Source organism: Miniopterus natalensis, chromosome 15, assembly GCF_054644295.1.
Source record: "Miniopterus natalensis isolate mMinNat1 chromosome 15, mMinNat1.hap1, whole genome shotgun sequence".
NCBI classification, from domain to species: domain Eukaryota; kingdom Metazoa; phylum Chordata; class Mammalia; order Chiroptera; family Miniopteridae; genus Miniopterus; species Miniopterus natalensis.
In genome coordinates, this window is record NC_142095.1 from 8357787 (window position 1) to 8375622 (window position 17836).

Genomic DNA, 17836 nt, shown 5'->3' on the forward strand with positions numbered 1-17836 from the left:
GAAACCTCCCTCAGTAGCTTCCAGCAAGTCTCCAAAGGCCTGTGGTCAGGGCGCAGCACACACCCTTCCTGTAAGAACTGTATCTACCACGTGCCAAACATGTCATAACAGTACAAAGTAAATGCTCCCATTCTCTGCATTTTACGAGCAAACCATGCTATGGCATCTGCCCCAGGCCACACAGGATGTGAGTGGTAAGGTTGGAATGTGAACCTGGGTTTGGGGGACTCCAGATCCTGGGTTCTTCCCCCTCCCCAGCTCTGTGTCAGCAAGACCCGATGAGTCCTGGGGGTCAGGTGCCCACAAGAGCCTGCTCAGTGGAACGACTCGGGATGCTCCAATGAGGGCAGACCTGCCCACACGTCCTTCCTTCCCCCTCAACCTACCACAGAAGCGCCATATAGTGCTGGGGGTCGACCGGGTTGCAGAAGATGTGGCCCTCTAGGGCGGGCGTGGGCTCCTGGAGCCAGAGAAACAGGGTATCGCTGGTGCCCAGGCTGACCTGGGGAGAGACGGGCAGAGGTAAGGTGCCTCAGTCTTCGCCCAGCTCCACCACCCTGACCCCATCGATTCACTCCTCATGCTGCAGACCTCAGATTAAAGGCCACTTCCTGGGAGAAACCTCTTCTGACCCTGCCACACCAGCTGAGTCCAAGGTCAGCTCCTGAGATACACGCTGCCATGGATTCTGTGGGCTGACCTTCTAGAACTAATCACAACTACATCTAACTAACGGTGCGGGTGATGCCTGGTTCCCCAAGTGACTCTCCTACTGAACGCAGGAGAGCATGGGTGATGTCTTCCTTACTCATCTGGGGAACTCACAGTCCTCTGGCCCAATGTCTGAACCTTCTGCCACCATGGCCACCAAGACTGGCCACTGTCAAGGCAGGCAGAGAACTCAGCAAAGGCAAATGACCTTCTGAGAGAGAAGATATGGGCAGGTCCTGGGGCCTGGGTCCCCCTATCCCGTCCCTCAGCTGCCTTTTGGGACCAGCGGACCCTTTGAGAGGCAGCAAAGATGACCCCCAGGGCAGAAAGAGCTGGCTCCACCTGTGGGCATGAGAAGTCACCTTACCGCAATGTCACCTTCCTCTAGCCTCATGCCTGCCAGCGACGCTGAGAACGGGAGGGGAGCCTCTGGTTAGCCACACGGGAGCCACAGAGCAAACGACAATCACCCCCCAGATGGGAGCGCAGCCCCCACCTCCCACCTGAATCCACATGCTAAAGGTAGAGGCAGGTACAGGGTGAGATGAGGGCTCAGGAGGTCCCCAAATGAGGCTCCAGGGCTCAGAGGGTGGAGGCTCAGTGGTCAGGGCCTTTCATTTGGGCTGGGACCTCTTTCCAGAAGCATCCCAAACTCCCCACCCACGGTCAGGTGCTCCCGGGAGTGAAGAGAACCGAGGGGGCCAGGTCAAGACCCATAAGGCAAAAAAAGACAAAGGTGAGGCTACCTGGAGAGTGAAATCCCCCCAGGGACTCACCTGGGTTGTCCCCAGTGAAAGCCACCACTTTGCATCCTGGAGGAAATCCGTAGCGCTGGACGTAGTAGGAAGAAATGGCTCCCTGAGGATGAAAAGCCAGCACCCTCTACTGAGGCAAATCCCGCCTGCTCAGCACAGCCGGCCACCCGCGGGCCCAGGGCTGTCACAGGCTCCACAGGACTGTTACTGTTACAGCGGGACCAGGCCCTATCTTCAGTATCTTAAGCACTTTAAAGGTATCAACTCATTTATTTGACACAAGCGACCAATGAGATAGAAAGTACTGTTATTCTAATTGTTCCAGGAACAATGGCAATGATGAGGAAACTGAGGGACAGGATAAAGTCTCAGGGCCAGGTAGTGACACAGCCAGGATTCTGTCCCAGGCAGGCTGGCAGCAGGGCCTGGGCTCTGCCCGCTCGCTGGTACTTCTGTTTTCTCCAGGCTGCCTGCTTCAAGCTTCAGTGGTGGTCCGGAGCCCAGAACCGCAACATTCTGTGCATTTTCCTAAGGTGTGCGATCATCCAAAACTTACGCCAGGCCCTGATGCAGACACGCTGCTTTACCTGCCTTATACTAGACTGAATGTCCCATACATAAATGTGTGTGTGTGTGTGTGTGTGTGTGTGCGCGCGCTGCACTGCCTCCCCCGCAGCTGCCAGCTCTTAAAGGAGCTGCATCACTGGGCAGAGGACCTACCACAACTGAGCATGATGGTACCGGGGGGCCAAGCTTCTCCTCTAAATGAGGCGCACAGGCACCAAGGCAAGCCTGGGACCAGACTTTGTCCTGGATCTGCAACAAATTCATTCCAGAACCTAAGGAAGGAAGGAAACAAGAATTAGAAGCATCTTGTAAAAATGCACAAATCTGGCAGAGAGCAGACCATTCTCTCGCAGCAAACTGGTACCAATGGGATGCATACCATGTGCCCGGGTCAGGCTGGAACCAGAGAACCAGAGGCCGGCAGGTTCCTGAACACACATGGCCCCACCACTTCCTCCCAGTATTTTCCTGTCCAGCTCAAACACCACGGTTAGCCTGTTAAGCTGCTGCTCTGAGACCTGGCCAGGGGAGGGGAACTACCAGAAATATGTTGACAGAGAACCGCTCTGTGTCCCCTGGCATTCAAGGTGTCTTCTCGGAGGCAGCCTGCTGCTGATGTGGGTCAGGAATCTAAGCTGCTCCCAGATTCCGGGTCTGCAGAAACTCTGAGCTAACAGATATTTGTGCTAACTGCTCTGGTCACCTGCTACAGAGCAAGATAACTAATACCCTCCCTTCTTGGCAAGAGATAATAGGGCTGAAAGACTGGCACCCGCCCAGTGGGCAGGGCTCACACTGCCTGCACACCCACTGCGCTGGCACACGCTCGGGACTCCGAAGGCTTACTTACCATCACTGTAGTCAATGGGGCAGTAAGACCCAAGAAACAGGGAAGCGGCGAAACTGCTGACCAAGGAAATTCTCTGTAAGAGAAGGAAACAGTGAGATATGACTCACTTCCATACACCCTAAGCAACTGAATACTTCACACACACACACACACACACACACACACACACACGCACACGAAGAGCTTTAAACTGTGAACAAGATACCCCAGTAATGGCAGTGACATCTCACCCCGCAGTTTCTGACAGGCCATAAAACTGTCAAGTTCAACACAGACAGAGGAACAGGCCCGATGAAAAAGCCAGGCTTAGGGAAATGGGTTTTCCACCCAGAATCCGGGGGGTGTGGTGCCCCAATTTCCTTCCTCCACTTCTGTAGTCTCTATACCTAGTCACAAGGGAAGTGCGATGTGTGGCCACAGGACTCAGACCCAACAAATATACTCTTGGAGGTTCAGAGCAAGTATCAGTGAAAGCTGCCCAGTCAGAAGCCACCCATCCAGATATGACCTGAAGGAACTGATAACAGATTTCAAATATCAGCCCAGGGGTCTCTGCTTCCACACAGGGAACCACAGGCCCTTGGGCCAGGGCAGGGAATGCCACCACCTCCTGTCCCCATCAGGCCATCTGTCCTTTGTTTCACACAGAATTCAGAGAGGGTTTTTCACCTCCGACCTACATGGCTAATGCTGCAAAGTAATCTTGAGTAATTCATAATATAAATTAGATGTTAACTTCAAAGGGTTAAAAGGTTTAACACAAGCTGGTCATTTTCTAATTACTCAGACATGGAAATCACTCCCACCCAGGGTGTCAAGCCGCTTCTCAGGTGACATTAAGTGCTGGCTTTTAGCAACTGTGGATCAGGGAATAAACCCAAGTGCCTGGGACGCAGGCTCAGGTTGAAGGGCCACAACTGGGGACACATCGGTCCAGCTTTACAAATTTCCTAAGAAAACACTTACTCCACACCAGTCAAGAGCCTGGCAGCCACGCTGCATTAACCATTCAGGAAATCAAGAGGACGGAGCCGAAAGAGCACCCAGATCTCTCACCCAGGTGGCCCCAGGAAGACAGCAGTCCCCGCAGCTCCCGCCCTGACCCTGACCTCCACCCTTCTGAGCAGGAGAGTCCCTTCTCTTTCCCGTGATTCCATTCTTTCCCTTTTCTTTGGAAACAAGCAAACTGTCTCCAAATGAGAAAAAAAGCAAACTGAATGTATCATTTTAAATGTCTGCTAATCGATGTTTTTTTCACCAATGCACACGAGATGTATTTCTGTTAAAGGTACGTACCATAAAGGGAATTCAACTGTGACTTTCAATCAAGTGGGGACATTTAACCAACCTCTGTGTGTGCGTAGGCCTCAGGGTTCTGCTGGTATATCTTTGCAATTTGGTTTCCTGTAAATCGCTGGAAAGAAGATGGCAAATTCTTAAAAACCCCAAAACCTACACAGAATGATCAGGTCCATAAAGTGCGGGTAGTGCAGCAAGCTCTGGGTATCAGTTAGGATGACGAAGGCTTTTAAAAGGCCTCAGGAATGCCTGCTGTCTGCTGACCATTAGAGACAAAGCCTTGCTCGGGGACTGACACACAGCGCAGGGGCTGCTCGGACCACGGGCACCTGTGCTGGCGACTCGAGTATGTTCCTCACCCACATCCTTCTGACTTCAGGTGGCCCGAGTAGGGTTAGCCCTATCTTCAAAACCTCTACTCCGAGAGGGCCGCATGACCCAAGCCGGAGCTGGGCTGGTGGCAGCCACCTGTGGGTGGAGTGGGACCATGGCTGAGGCCAGCAGGAAAGAGGCACTCTTTTTTTCTTTTTTTCCCCACTTTGCCAGGAACTGTATTAAATACTAAGTGTCTTACATGCACTGGTTCCTTTCAGCTTCAAAACTACCCAAAATGCAAAAGCTAGCTGTATCCCCGGGTTAAGTGGCTGAACCTGAGGCACTGTCATCACCTCGGCTGGCGTGAAGAGCACAACAGTGTTCACACTTCAGTTCTGACCTGGAAACACCCAGGGGGAGGCCCGTCCTTGCTCGATGGGCAGCCCAGAAAGGCAGGACGGCCTTGATCAGGACCAGGGGTCAGAACACCTAGTCCTGGCTCCTCTGAGGCGACACCCACACAGCCTCATGAGATCCCCACAGGGGCTGGCCACCAGCTGCGTCCTCCCAGACACGCAGAGAAAAGGGACCGGAGCCAACCACCAGATGTTCCTCCCGGGACGAGCCCCAGTCCCAGCCACTGTGAGTCCTGCCTACCTCGTAGGCCCGGGAGCCGGTGAGGCAGCTGAGCGCCTGGGCGCCCCCCACGGCCGTCTCTAGCTGGTGGCACTGGGCGGTGGTGCTGGAGTCCATCCACACCGGGCAGTCGCTGATAGAGAAACAGGCCTGGAAAGAAGGGCCAAGGGCTCGGGCTTGAGCTCCGCCTGCTGGTTCTGGGATTGGCAGTCATACTACCCATCACAGCAAGTGCCGGAGCCTCTTCCCTGGATGTGACAATACACAAGAGCCCCGGGCCTCAGGGCCTTTCTTCCCCCTCTACAGCAGTTTCTCTGACTCCCCCATCCTGGCCAGTTACCTGCAGCTGCTGGTGTAACGGGAGGTCTGGTGACAGGCTTGTCAGCACCCGGCTGGCCCCTGCTTTCCAGTATATACTTCCGTGTTGCTGCCCAGGGGAAACCCAAGTACACATTCATTAGGCCACACACTGGTGTCACAGCCTTCTGGAGACAGAAAGCACAGAAAGACCCCAGGCCACATGCCAAAGAACTGGGCTCCAGGCCTGCCCTGCCCTTCTTCGTCACAGAGCTCATCCTCTTAACGGGACTTGGTTTTCATGTCTATAAAACGGGGAGGAACTCTGTCCATCCACCTTATAACTTGTGGGAAGGCTCCAAGGAGGAATGATCAGTGTGGATATTGGTGCTTTTGTAGAATTGTATTTTAATACATGGCTCATAATATTATCTGAAATTCACTTGTTCAATCATTTACCCGTCCATTCATTCAACCAACACTTACTGAACACCTAGGTCATGCCAGGCATAGGACAGATGGATAGTATTATCCCTATTCTGCAGGATGCTGGAGTTGAGTCAGGGAAAAATACACAAACGTTCAATTACGAAACCCTGGAGGTGCAGTAACAGGGCTGAGGGAACAGAGAGGAGGGGCATCTAACCAGCTGGGGGTACAGGTGGGTAGAGGTAGACGTGATTATTAGGAAAGGATCCCAGAGTTGAGAGTACAGATACTCCAGGCAGAGTGTAACCACAGGTGAGCGAGACCCTGGCAGGTGTAGAGAAGGGTGGCATGCTAAGCAGTGGGCCTGAAGCTGGGGCAGTAGGTGGCTGATGGGGCTGGAGGGGAGGGTGGGAGCACCAGGGCCTCCATGTCCATGCTCAGAAGGCTGGGGTTTATCCTGGGGGTGTGAGAACTCTGGGTGGGCAGGATGTAACTGCTCTGCTAACTGCTCCTTGATACCACCTCACAGAAATGTTATAAGGACTCAAAATTTATATTAAAGGCTCAGCACTGCACTCGGCATACACTAAGTGCTCAATGTTAACTGTTATTATTATTACTAGTATCTCTTCTACTAAAACTGCTATCATTATTAGCATAATTTCTGACTTTGCTTTCACTTCCAGGAAAGAGAAAAGCAATGCTCGTGCCCCAGTCACAACAAATTCATATCAACTCCCTCTATCCCCTCAGAGGACCTCTATCCAGTTCCTCCTCTCCCACTGTCCTATTCTGTGCAATGCTCAATCCTAAGAACTGTCTCAGATCCTTCTGCACGGAGCCAAGCCACATGCCCTCCAAGGCAAAACAGCTACGGGGGTTTTCACAACAGAACAGAACGTGTGCACTGGGTCTCAGGAACGAGCACCTTCCCTCAAGGGAGCTGGCACCTCGGCACCGGCCCCGCTGCCCAAGACGGCCGCCCTCGCATGGTCCATGCAGGCATCTGCAGACAAACCTGGCCTGCCCCCGACAAGGCGAGGACTTGAGAGAAGTCAAAGCCCGAGGCCTTCATCTTCTCCAGGATGCTATCCAAAGCCTGAGGAGAAAAACAGAATCCATGTGACTGTACTGAGCCACGGACCCAGGCAGCCACACAGGCCTCCAGACAGAAATGGAAGGGCTCGTCTTCATGGAGGCGACGGAGGAGTGGATACATGCATTAAACACGTGGGCGTCAATCAAACAGAAAAGTGAACTATGCTAAAAACACTTTAAATAAATGGGAGCACTAACCACTAATCCTTAAATTCTGCTTCTCCAATTTGTGACTCCTAAGCACTCAGGGAGAGAAAACAAGGTGGCTCGAATTTCAGTTCCTTTTATTTGCATTTTCAACCCACCATATGAATGACGTCACTTCACTGCAATGGAGAAGTGAAGAGCGAAGGAGAGGGCTCCTACCAGGACGGGGCTCAGGCCCACATTCCCTGTGTCCAGGAGTGCAAGGCTGGAGAGAGAGTAGATAGAGCTGGTGGCCATTGTCCCAACCCCTCCACCATCCGCCATCGGATGGAATCTTCTTTCTAGCAAGACCCCATGGGGGGGGCAGTGCCCAGCAGAGCTCCATACTTCCCCTAAGATTTCACAGCAGGAATTAGAGAGTCACCCCGGGCTGGGATCTCCCTATGGGTAGAGAAGCCACCTGAGCTTCTGGCTGACCCCGCCATCCCCACCCTGTGCAGAGAGGACTCCTTTCACAGTCCTGGCTGTGGCTATCAACTCTAACCCTGCTTGTCAATCCTTCTGCAGGGACTGCAGTACAGCTGGGGCAGGGGTTGGCATAACTAGAACAGGTCCTGTCCTGGGGGCTGCTCAGAATTAGAAGCCACCCTGGCCCCAACCCCAAGCCTGACTCTCTACCCACAGCTCTTTCTCCCCAAGTGAAGGCCTTGACATCATCACTGGGACCTCTAGACCCCAACTCTTGCTTGTCACCCCCATCCCCACCAATGCCCCTCGGTCTGGCTCAGCCCTCCGAAGTACATTCCAGCCAGCCTGCCTGGTAGAAATTCATCGTTTACCCCAGTCCTCCAGCATGAGTCAAGGTGAAGCTAATTAAAAAGGAATCACACTAGTTATCTCAATGGAAAGAATTTAGCACAGGAAACTGGTCAAATAGGTATTGGAGGGCCGAAAAACTTCGGGCAGACACATTAAGTTCTGCCTTTGGGTGGCCTCCAGCTTCAGGGCCTCAGGTCCCCTGTGGTATATAAGGCAGCCCCCAGCCCTATTGCGCCTATTTATGAAGTCCACACACCCTGTCCTGTGGTCCCATGGGTCACCTGGATCTGGCTACAGGCATCTTTCTTTACCACTGCTTTTGCATGAGTAGGCCTGCTTGGGATCAATCTGAACCTGATGGGGCAGGTCACAGGCCACCATTCTGAAGGCCCCTGCCCTAGGACATGAGGGGTCTGGGGACCGAGCACTAAGAACCCAAGGCTATGTTTAGACCTCAGGCTACAACAAGGGTGGCCACAGGGCCTGACTGTAGAGTGTTTGGGAAAGGTCTGCTCTGTGGTGTTTGAAAGATGGAAACTGGCTGGGGTTTCTAGCCACTATGGCTCCAGAACCTGGAAGCCCTTTGTGAGTCCTCTCAGCTCAGGCATACTGACACCAGCTGAGGCTGAGCCTGGCCCTAGGAACCACAGGGCCTCCATTTCTCCTCAAGGACTTGGTTCTCAACAGATGCTCTCATGAGCTGCGGCCTTTGAGCTTCCTAGCAAATCGCTAGGTCTGCTGGTAAGACAAGCTGGGGACAGGAGAGGGACAGGAATCCCTGTGCTTTACCTGGACCCACATCAGGACTGGAGAAGTCACTGTCAGACCATCCTGGTGAACGTGAACTCCACCCTGAGTCCTACAAGGAGAACAAGAGAGAATGTGGGACAGAGCTCGGGCTGGGGCCCAGCAGTGGCAGATCCCGGATACCTCCAGTGGAGCAGAAACGCCCCTTCTCCCAATCTCTAAGAGGAAACCCTAAATTGAACAGGCACGAATGCTGAGTGAGATGGGAAGAGAAGGCACAGAATTGACCCGAATGCCAATTATCAGAAAGCACTGGCAAAAACAAGCCTTGGAAGGCAGGCATGGTGTCACTTGGTACAACAGCCAAGAAGGGACTGGGGATCGCGGGGTTGGAGGAGAAGCCTTCCCAAATCTATTGCATTTGGAGAGGTAGAGGCGTGACTACAGGAGGTGCTGTATCTGTGAGAAAAGTTCTTGGCTAATCAGCCTGAGTCCTTGGATTACAAGCCATGGAAGATTATCTGGAATGCCCTCCCTCCCCTCCTCACCCCAACAAGACCTTCATGCAAAACAATAGACAGAAATAAGGTTTAAAATAACTATGTGCACTGGGTAGTTTTTACCTCGTTACAAACCACTTCAAAACACAGTGGCTTGAAACTACTTAGCTCACAATTCTATTGGTCAGTCACTGGGCTGGGCTCCGCTGGGTGGTACATCTGTGGTCAGCTAACTAGCTAGAGAGCTCTGCTTCTGGGGGCTGAATTCTGCTTCTCTTAGCTGAGGAAACGGGGGCAATTAGGCTACATGTCCCACTCTCCAGCAGGCTAGCCTGAGCTTGTTCATGTGGTATCTGTGTGGGATTTCAAGAATGAGAGTAGAAACACGCAAAGCCTCCCGAGGGTTGGAGTTAGAACTGGCATAATGTCACCTCCCCGTGTTCTGCTGATTAAAATTAACAGGTGGGGAAACGACTCCATCTCTTGATGAAAAGAGTTGCAAAGTCACATTGCAAAGGGCATGGGTACAGGGAGGTGTGGAGAATTACGGTAAATATACTACAATGCACAAAATCCATATGCTAAGCGTATGAAAACACACATGAGGTGCTCAAAAGAAGACTTGAGCAAATGGAAAAACAGCATTGTGCTTAGACAGGAAGACTCGGTCTCTTGTCAATTCGCTCCACGTTAATTTATAAACGTAGTATGATCTCAATAAAAATATTAACAATTTTTCTTTCTGGAACATTAAATGCTAATTCTAAAGTACGTACCAATAAATACCAAGAAACAGTAGCCATGGAAACTAAAAAAGGAAAGAGGGGACCAACAATTCCAGATATTAAATACTATTCTAAAGCTGGAACAATTAAAACGATGTATTACTGGCTCATGAAGAGATGCACTAACCAATAGAGCAAAAGAAAATGCCCAGGAATAGACCTAAACATACACAGAAATTTAGCACATGACAAAGCTGGTGTCTCGGATCTGTGCGGTAAAGCTGGACTTCTAAAAAAGTTCTGTTCAAACCACTGAGAAAAGAGTCACCTGGAAAAAATTAAATTTATGTATAAATGTCATGCCATGTACCTAAATAAAATCCAAATACTTTTACATAGGACAACTGAGATCTTATAAGAACTAGATGCAAACATAGGTGAATTCCTTCCTAATCTTGAGTAAGGGAGGCTTTTTAAAGTATGACTCAAAATCTAGAAGCAACAGAAAAAAGAGACAGAGAAACTCAACAAAGACCCGTGTATGGCAACAATAGCAACAACCCATACACAAGTCAAAACAAACAAAAACCTGAGAAACATATTTGCAACTCATGTAAGGAGAGAGATAATTCCTCTAATGTATGAAAAGCTCCTAGAAATTGATAAAAATTGATTACCAATCCAACAGAAAAATGGGCAAAGGACATGAAAAATAACTTACAGGGAGAAAAAATTCAAGTAGCCCTTCAACATATGAAAAGATGCTCAGCTTCATTCACAATAAGAGAAATGGAAAGTAACTCTACACAGAGATACCATCTTTCACCTCTCTGATTGGCAAAGAACCAGAAGCTCTTTTACAACCACACTGAATTAGCAGTGCTGTGGGAAGCAGACACTCTCATGTATTGCTGGTCTGGTGTAAATCAATACAATCCCTATGGGAAGCAATTTGGCTACATCTTCCAAAGTTATAAATCTATTTGTTCTTTGATCCAGCAATCCTATTTCCAGAATTTTACCTGGCAGGTAAACTGGCACGTGTCTGGAATGGCATCTGAAAGTAATTCACTATATCATTTTTCATTGCAAACAAGCCAGTATCCTTAAATAGGAGAAGATAAATCTACCCAATGGAATATTATGCAGCTATAAAAGGAACACAGAAGTTCTATGTACTGGCATGGAAACAGAGCCAAGTAATTGTGAAATGAGTAAAGCAAAATACAAAATGATATAGACAGTATGCTTTTTTGTGTATAAGAAAGAAAGAAAATAAGAATATTCTTATGTACTAAAATTTCAATATAAAACACTGGAAGGATACACAAAAAAACTAAAGTCAAGGAGGGTAGGAGGGAAGAGATGAGATCACAGAGGAATTAAGACTTTTCACTGTATGCCTTTTGTTTCTTTTGAATGATATACCAAGTACATGCAATGCCTATAAACAAAAATTTTTATTTAAAAAAAAAAAGCTTTGGAAGAGAATTGGCAATTTCTTAAAAAGTTAAACATACACCTACCATATGACTTAGCTGTTTCTGGGTATTTCATTTCCAGAAGAAATGAATGCTTATGTCAGTACCAAGACTTGTATGTGAATTCCACAGCCTCCTTAAAACTGGAAACAACCCAAATGTCTCTCATCAGGTGAATGGATAAACTATGATGCATTCATACAATGGATACTACTGAGCAATAAAAAGAACTACTGATACATGTAACAACATGGATAAATCTCAAAATGGTTATATTGAATTTTAAAAGTCAGATAAAAAAAGAGTATATAATTATGATTCCCTCTATATAAAATTCTCAGCACCCAGCACAGTACCTGATGCAGAGTCTCAATGGGTACCTACTGCATATATGCATGAATGAATGAATGAATGAATGGAACTGGGAAGGAATGGAGGAGAGAGCATTCCAGGCATAGCAAAAAAGTTGCTGAGAGTTCTACCAACACTACTAATACTGCAGTTTGATGAAGCCAGAATAGTGTTTATAAATGTAAAAGGTTGAGTGGGGACACCCAAACCAATGCCCCCGCCTCCTGGAAACATGTACACTAGGTACATACCCAAATTCTGGAAGGTCTCTATCAAAATGCACACTGTCCTCATAGAAGACATTCAGCTCCGTATCAACAGCCACGACTTTCACCTGGAAGGCATTGGAAAAGAGGGTGAGTAGAATTTCCCTCAGCTTCTACACTAGTCCAGGGACAAACATCATCAGGTGAAGGCCAGCACTCTAGAAGTGAGTGGTTCAACCTGGAGACCTCCTGGAAGGCTGGGATGCATGATTGTAACCATGACAACAGAGCCTCCTCTGGGGACATGCCCAAAGATTTAGCCGAGGCTGAGCTGAAACACCCATGCAGCTCAAGGAATCTCTGCCCGCCAAACAGCCAAAGTCAAGGCCCTCTAGAGATAAAAGTTCATAAATGAGCTGGCTCCTGCACCCAGCAAGGAGGCCTCTGAAAGCTCTAGAGGCGAAGAAATGCTAGGCTAAAGTTTGGGGATGTCCCTTGGGGACCATGTCTGCAGGGATCTGAGAGACCAGGCAAGGCCCCTGGGCTGTTCCCATAGGCCATGGTCATGGCCCAGAGTCATACAGTGTCCCAATGCAGCAGACCTCCAAACCCAGGGGGGCAATTCCTTTCCTAGACAGATGGGGAAACTGAGGTCTGGCAAGGCAACCTGACTGGTCCAGGGTCCCACAGGACTGTCTGCTCACGGACTGGTCTGCTTCCCTGGCCCATCCCAGAAAAGGGGCTTGACTGCAATGGTGTTGATTTGCCAAGTTAAGGGGAGGCGCCTGGGCACCCACGCCCAGTTTGAAGGCAAATTTTGACTGCTTGCCTGTCTGCGGGGTCCTGGGAGCAGCGCAGCCCGTCGTCCCGTGGCCAGCACTGCTGGGCACGCTGACCTGGGCACGCTGGTGCCAACCGAGGGTGGAACAAAGTTCAGTGTACAATGTCCCGTCTCACCAAAAAAAAAAAAACAAACAAGTTCCAAGCGGTGATCTGGTTCCAGTCGCTGGTTATGCCTGTGCGCCAGGTCACCGTGTGCCTGTTCCCGCATCCTACAGCAGCGAGGGCCTCCGGGGTCCCGCCGCGCGGGGAGGAGGCGGACGCCGCTTCCCGGGGGGGCGGGCTCGCCCGGGGTACAGGGCGCATCGCTCCCGCATCTTGCGAGCCGGCGGCACTGGCAAGGCGCCCGGCAGGGGCGCCGGGACGCGGAGAAGTGCGAGAGGGAGGTGCGCCCGCGGCTTGGCCCAGCTGACCCCGCACCAGGGGCCCCACGAGCCTGCCCAGCGACGCGGCGGAGGCGGCCCCACCCCGCCCGGCCCGCAGGCCCGCGGGCCCGCGACAGTACCTGCTGCGTGCTGAAGTCCCAGCCCAGGCAGCAGCGGCGAGCGGCGCGCTCGGCCATGGCCGCGGAGGGTCCGGGGCGCTCGCGGCGCTTCCCGCGGCGTGGCTGTCGCCGCGCTCGGGGACGCAGGGCCCGCCTCTCGCCCCGCCCCGCCCCGCCGGGCTCCGCGACCCAGCCGCGCGCCCGCCTGCGCTCTGGCTCCGCCTGCCGGGCGCCCCGGGCGCAGACGCGCGTCAGCCGGGGCCCGGGACTTTGGACCTGGGCGCCCGAGCCGTGCGCTCCGCCCAGCCCGTTCCGTTCCCTCTCAGCTCCTCGCCCCCTCCTCCTGCCCACCCAACTGTAAGCCAGTTTGCCCCTCCCTATCTCCCGGTGGCCCTGGGCTTGGAGGCCTCCACGGCCGTGTCCTGGGCACTGGAACAGCTGTCCGCTTCTGGTGGTGACTTAGGGGGTCACAAGGAAATGTGTCCTGGGGCTGGAAGCAGTGGGCTCCAGCAGGCCCTGTCCCGACCCAGCCAATCTGAGTGGTTCCCCACGTGCCACACCCCACCTCTAGATCTAAGACCAGAAGGCCTGATGCCCCACGGAGGGGCTCATTTGTTCTTGCTGTCGGCTGGTGGTGATGCCCTAATGTGTGCCAGGCGTGGTGAAGGGGGAATGAGAACCAAGATTAGATGCACCCCCTTTTTTCCTGGAGCAGAGGACGCCTTCCCTTCCCTTCCCTTCCCCTCCTTCCACCTGGCCATGTCCTTCTTGTCCCTAGGGCTGACTTCTTCCCCACGCCCTGCTGACACCCACCTCGGTGAGATGCTCCTCCCAGGAGCTTCCCAGCCCACCAGAGCCCCTGATGCAATGGTCTAGTTACCTATCTCTCTCTTGCTGAACTTCCTGGAGCCCAGAGCCTCCTTTTGGCCCAAGGTCCCAAGATCAACAGCAGAGCTGGGCCCACAGCAAGTTTGACTCCAGAATCCACATTTAACCACTAAACAAGACAATTTGCTGGGCAGCCTTGAGAGAAGGCCAAATGTCTCATGAAGGCCTTGTCTTGCTCAGGGTACCTTTCTCTTGGGCTGTGGCACCTTTGCCATTCTGGTGACTCATCCTTTCTCTTGATATAACAGCCCTTTCACTGTGGCCACAGAGGAGACTGGAGGTCTGAAAACCCATGATCTGACCCATCAGCAAGGAGTGAAGACAGACATCTTCATTCCAAGTTGTCACTGCCTCTCGTTGTCTTCCCTGTTGATGTCCTGAAAAGGGGCAACCAGTAGCAGAGGGATTCTGGGGAACCCTCAGTTTGGATGTTTTTTATGTCAACAGTCTCCAGCAGGGCAAAGCCCATGCACAGAAGGGGTCACGTGACCTAATTTGCATACTAGGAAGAGCATTCAAGATGCTAAGTGGCAATGGGGGCAAAGGGAAGGAAGGGGACATTGGTTCGAATGTGGTTGCAGGAGGCCTGACCCAGGGCAAAGGTGCTAAGGATGGAGAGTAGATGGACTCGAGATATTCTAGAAGCTCTGGGACTTAGTGTACTGAGAGAGGGAGAAGTCAAAGGTAATGTCCAGTTTTCTGGTTGGCTAACTGTCGATACATAATGAAACACCCCCAAACTTGGTGACTAAAACAACAACTTTTTTGTCCCTCGTGTATCAGTGGGTCAGCGGGGGGTGAGCTGTTCTAAGCTAATAAAAGGAAGGCTCTAGGCTAGTGCTGTTTAGTAAAAACATAACGTGGGCCACAAATGCAAGTCACATGGGTAGTTTTACATTTTCTGCCAGTCCCATTTAAAAAAGTAAAAAAAAAAAGTGCAATCCATTTTAATAACTTATTAACTGAATATATCCCAAATGTTATCATTTTTACATATAAGTAATACTAAAAAATACCAGTGAGCCAGCTGTGTGGCTCAGTGGTTGAGCATCGATCTATGATCCAGGAGATTGAGGTTTGATTTCCGGTCAGGGCACATGCCCGGGGTGGACTCAATCCCCAGTAGGGGGCAAGTTAGGAGGCAGGCAATCAATGACTCTCTTAGCATTGATGTTTCTATCTCTCTCTCCCTCTCCCTTCCTCTCTCTAAAATCAATAAAATGTACTTAAAAATAAAAACACTGGTGATATATTTTATGTTTTGTTTTTGTACTGTCGTTGAAATCCAGTGTTTCTACTCTCACAGCACATCAGAGTTCTAACTGTCAACATTTCAAGCCCTCAGTAGCTGTATTTGACTAGGGGCTATTGTATGGAACAGCATGGGTCTCGACTGTTAAAATATACAGTTTCACTCCTTCTACAATGTGAGGACACAGCAAGAAGGCACTGGCTATGAGTTAGGAAGAGAGGTCTCACCCAGCTACACAGGCGCCTTGATTTTGGACTATTAGCCTCCAGAACTATGAGAAAGAAATTTCTGTTTATAAACCAAAAAATAAGTAAATAAATAAATAAATAATATATAACGTCAAACTAGGTAGGTCCTATCTGGAACTGACTGACAAATCCTGGCCACCTAAGGAAAATTTAAGTCAGGTAGGGGTGTGCTAGGTCTTGCTGACAGCTGCGTCCTGCGGCCCCCAGCCCCTCCTCAGCAACACTGCTCTGTCAGTCTTCCGTCCAAACCCATGTCCCCCTGCTATTCCCTGCAGCGCTGGCTGAATCCTTCCAGCCAAGTCATTTGAGGTGGGGCGTTTAAACGAGACTAATATGTTGGCCCTCACAGCTCACAGGGAAGTCCCCCAGAAAAAAGCAAGGGGGGTCTTGAAAGCATCCTGTCGTCCTCTTAATGAATACTTTGCAAGACCCCTTTGTCCGGGCAATTCTGGGAAACTTGGTGAGGAATGGAGGGACAAGAAAATGGCACTGAAAGGGGTAGGCAAGGGCACCAGTTTCTTGCTGTTCCAAAGTTTGGGAGCACACGCTCAAAGCCGCGTGCTTGGGAGGGTGCCAGGAGCCACGCTCTGCGCTCCAGCCCTGCTCGGGCCATTCTTTCCTGTCCTTTCAGAAGCTCCCAGAAGTTGATGATCTTCCAATAAGCCAGCAAGGGGGGTGGGGGAGGGTGGAGCCAGGCCTTGCCCTCAGGAACCCCTCACCCCCTTCTGGGGAGAGAGGAGGTGGAGCCCAGGGCCTGACCTAAAGTTTCCCTCTGGCTAATGGGGGAGGACTCCTGGGCTCTGCCTGGGGAGTCCCCAGGCTGGCTGGGAAGGGTAGACTCACCCTCAGGGCAGTTGGGTCTGTGAGCTAGGCTCTGGGGCTTATTCTCAGGGTGGTGGATGTCAGAGGTCAGCCAAGCTGGAGCCTTACGCGCAGGAGGCTGAGATACGATGGGTAATCCCCAAGGCCATGCCGATTTGGAGCGTCAAAGGAAAAACTGAGAAAGTGGAGGTGGGAGTTCCCATTGTTCCTTCTCGTTCCAGCCCCACCTTGACAGGTGCACAGAGTGGGACTGTGAAATCTGCCCTCAGCCTGCACCGGAGCGGGAAGCCCACCCACACTACCCGATGCCTGGGCAGCGTGGAGGCACAGTCCTGCCTTTGCCCACCCCTGGCCCTCACAGATGCGGCCCACCCCACACTCCACCCAGAGAGCTCTTTGCTGTCCCCGAGGGTTAGCTAGAGACAATAAGGACTCTGGATGAGCCTGTCTGATCCACTATCCTCTGGGCCTGGGTCTCTGGGTTCTCCAGACAAAGCCAATTTGGGCCAAGCGATCTCAAGTCCAACATGATACCTTTATTAGAATTAATCACACCTTAGCTCCCCCCACAGGAGTCATTTTTGGATCTCGAGGGCTCACCTCGGAGCAGCACTGACCCTGCCCCCCAAGCTGAACTTGGCCCGGAATTTATGGCCTGGAATCCACGGCCTCATCCTGAGCCACTCAGCTCTACCCGAGATGGTCTGAGGGTCCGGCCCTCAGTCATCCTGGCTGTGTGAGGTCTTTCTTTTGGCCTTCGAAGACGTCGTGTGAAGTTCTGGGTACAAATTCGCCGTGGTGTTGAGAATGGTGTTCTTCGCCGCTTCCCCAGTCACATCATCCAGTGAGAAAGCCTGAGCTAGATCGTCGCTCAGATCTTCGCTCATGACCCTGAACAAGCCATTGGAGAACAAGCCATGAGCTCTGATTTTTGGAGCTGAAAAAGCAGCCACTCTGGGGCAGCTCCAGCAGGGACTGGTTCTGCCTTCCTGAGAGGCGGGGCTTTCCCACGCCTGCAGGCCCTGGGCCTGTGATGGATCCTCGCCTCTAGCATCAGGCCACTTTCACCTCCTGACTGTGGCCCGACCTTTCAGTCTTCTGTGTCTTTGGAGCTCTGCCCGCCATCTTCACCAGTACCATTTACTGAGCACTTGTCATGCACTCGACACAGTGCCAAGCTCTATGTGGGCTTAATCCTCCCAAACACCCTGTGAGAGAAGGCTAGGCTACATGTTTTTAACCTGTCTGTGCCTCAGTTTCCTCATCTATAAAATGGGGGATAGTGACACGACCTACCATGCATGTAGTTGTGGTTAAGACAAAGTATGGAAAGGCATGTATAGAACAGGATCTGACACATAGTAAATGT

General features: G+C 51.4%; 1 protein-coding gene across 1 annotated transcript in view; it reads right to left on the bottom strand.

Annotated features, from left to right (window-relative positions):
- XYLB (xylulokinase) overlaps positions 1 to 13346 on the bottom strand; it is a 28298-nt gene extending 14952 nt beyond the window's left edge. The window contains exons 1-12 of the mRNA XM_087824854.1: positions 13279 to 13346; positions 11979 to 12061; positions 8713 to 8782; positions 6878 to 6958; positions 5474 to 5560; positions 5155 to 5283; positions 4232 to 4297; positions 2884 to 2956; positions 2187 to 2305; positions 1488 to 1569; positions 1079 to 1119; positions 387 to 502 (exon numbers count right to left, since the gene is read on the bottom strand). Coding sequence (XP_087680980.1) covers positions 387 to 502; positions 1079 to 1119; positions 1488 to 1569; positions 2187 to 2305; positions 2884 to 2956; positions 4232 to 4297; positions 5155 to 5283; positions 5474 to 5560; positions 6878 to 6958; positions 8713 to 8782; positions 11979 to 12061; positions 13279 to 13335 — 1004 coding nt within the window. The 5' untranslated portion in view covers positions 13336 to 13346. The remainder of the gene's footprint in view (positions 1 to 386; positions 503 to 1078; positions 1120 to 1487; positions 1570 to 2186; positions 2306 to 2883; positions 2957 to 4231; positions 4298 to 5154; positions 5284 to 5473; positions 5561 to 6877; positions 6959 to 8712; positions 8783 to 11978; positions 12062 to 13278) is intronic.
- Positions 13347 to 17836: the final 4490 nt, after the last annotated feature.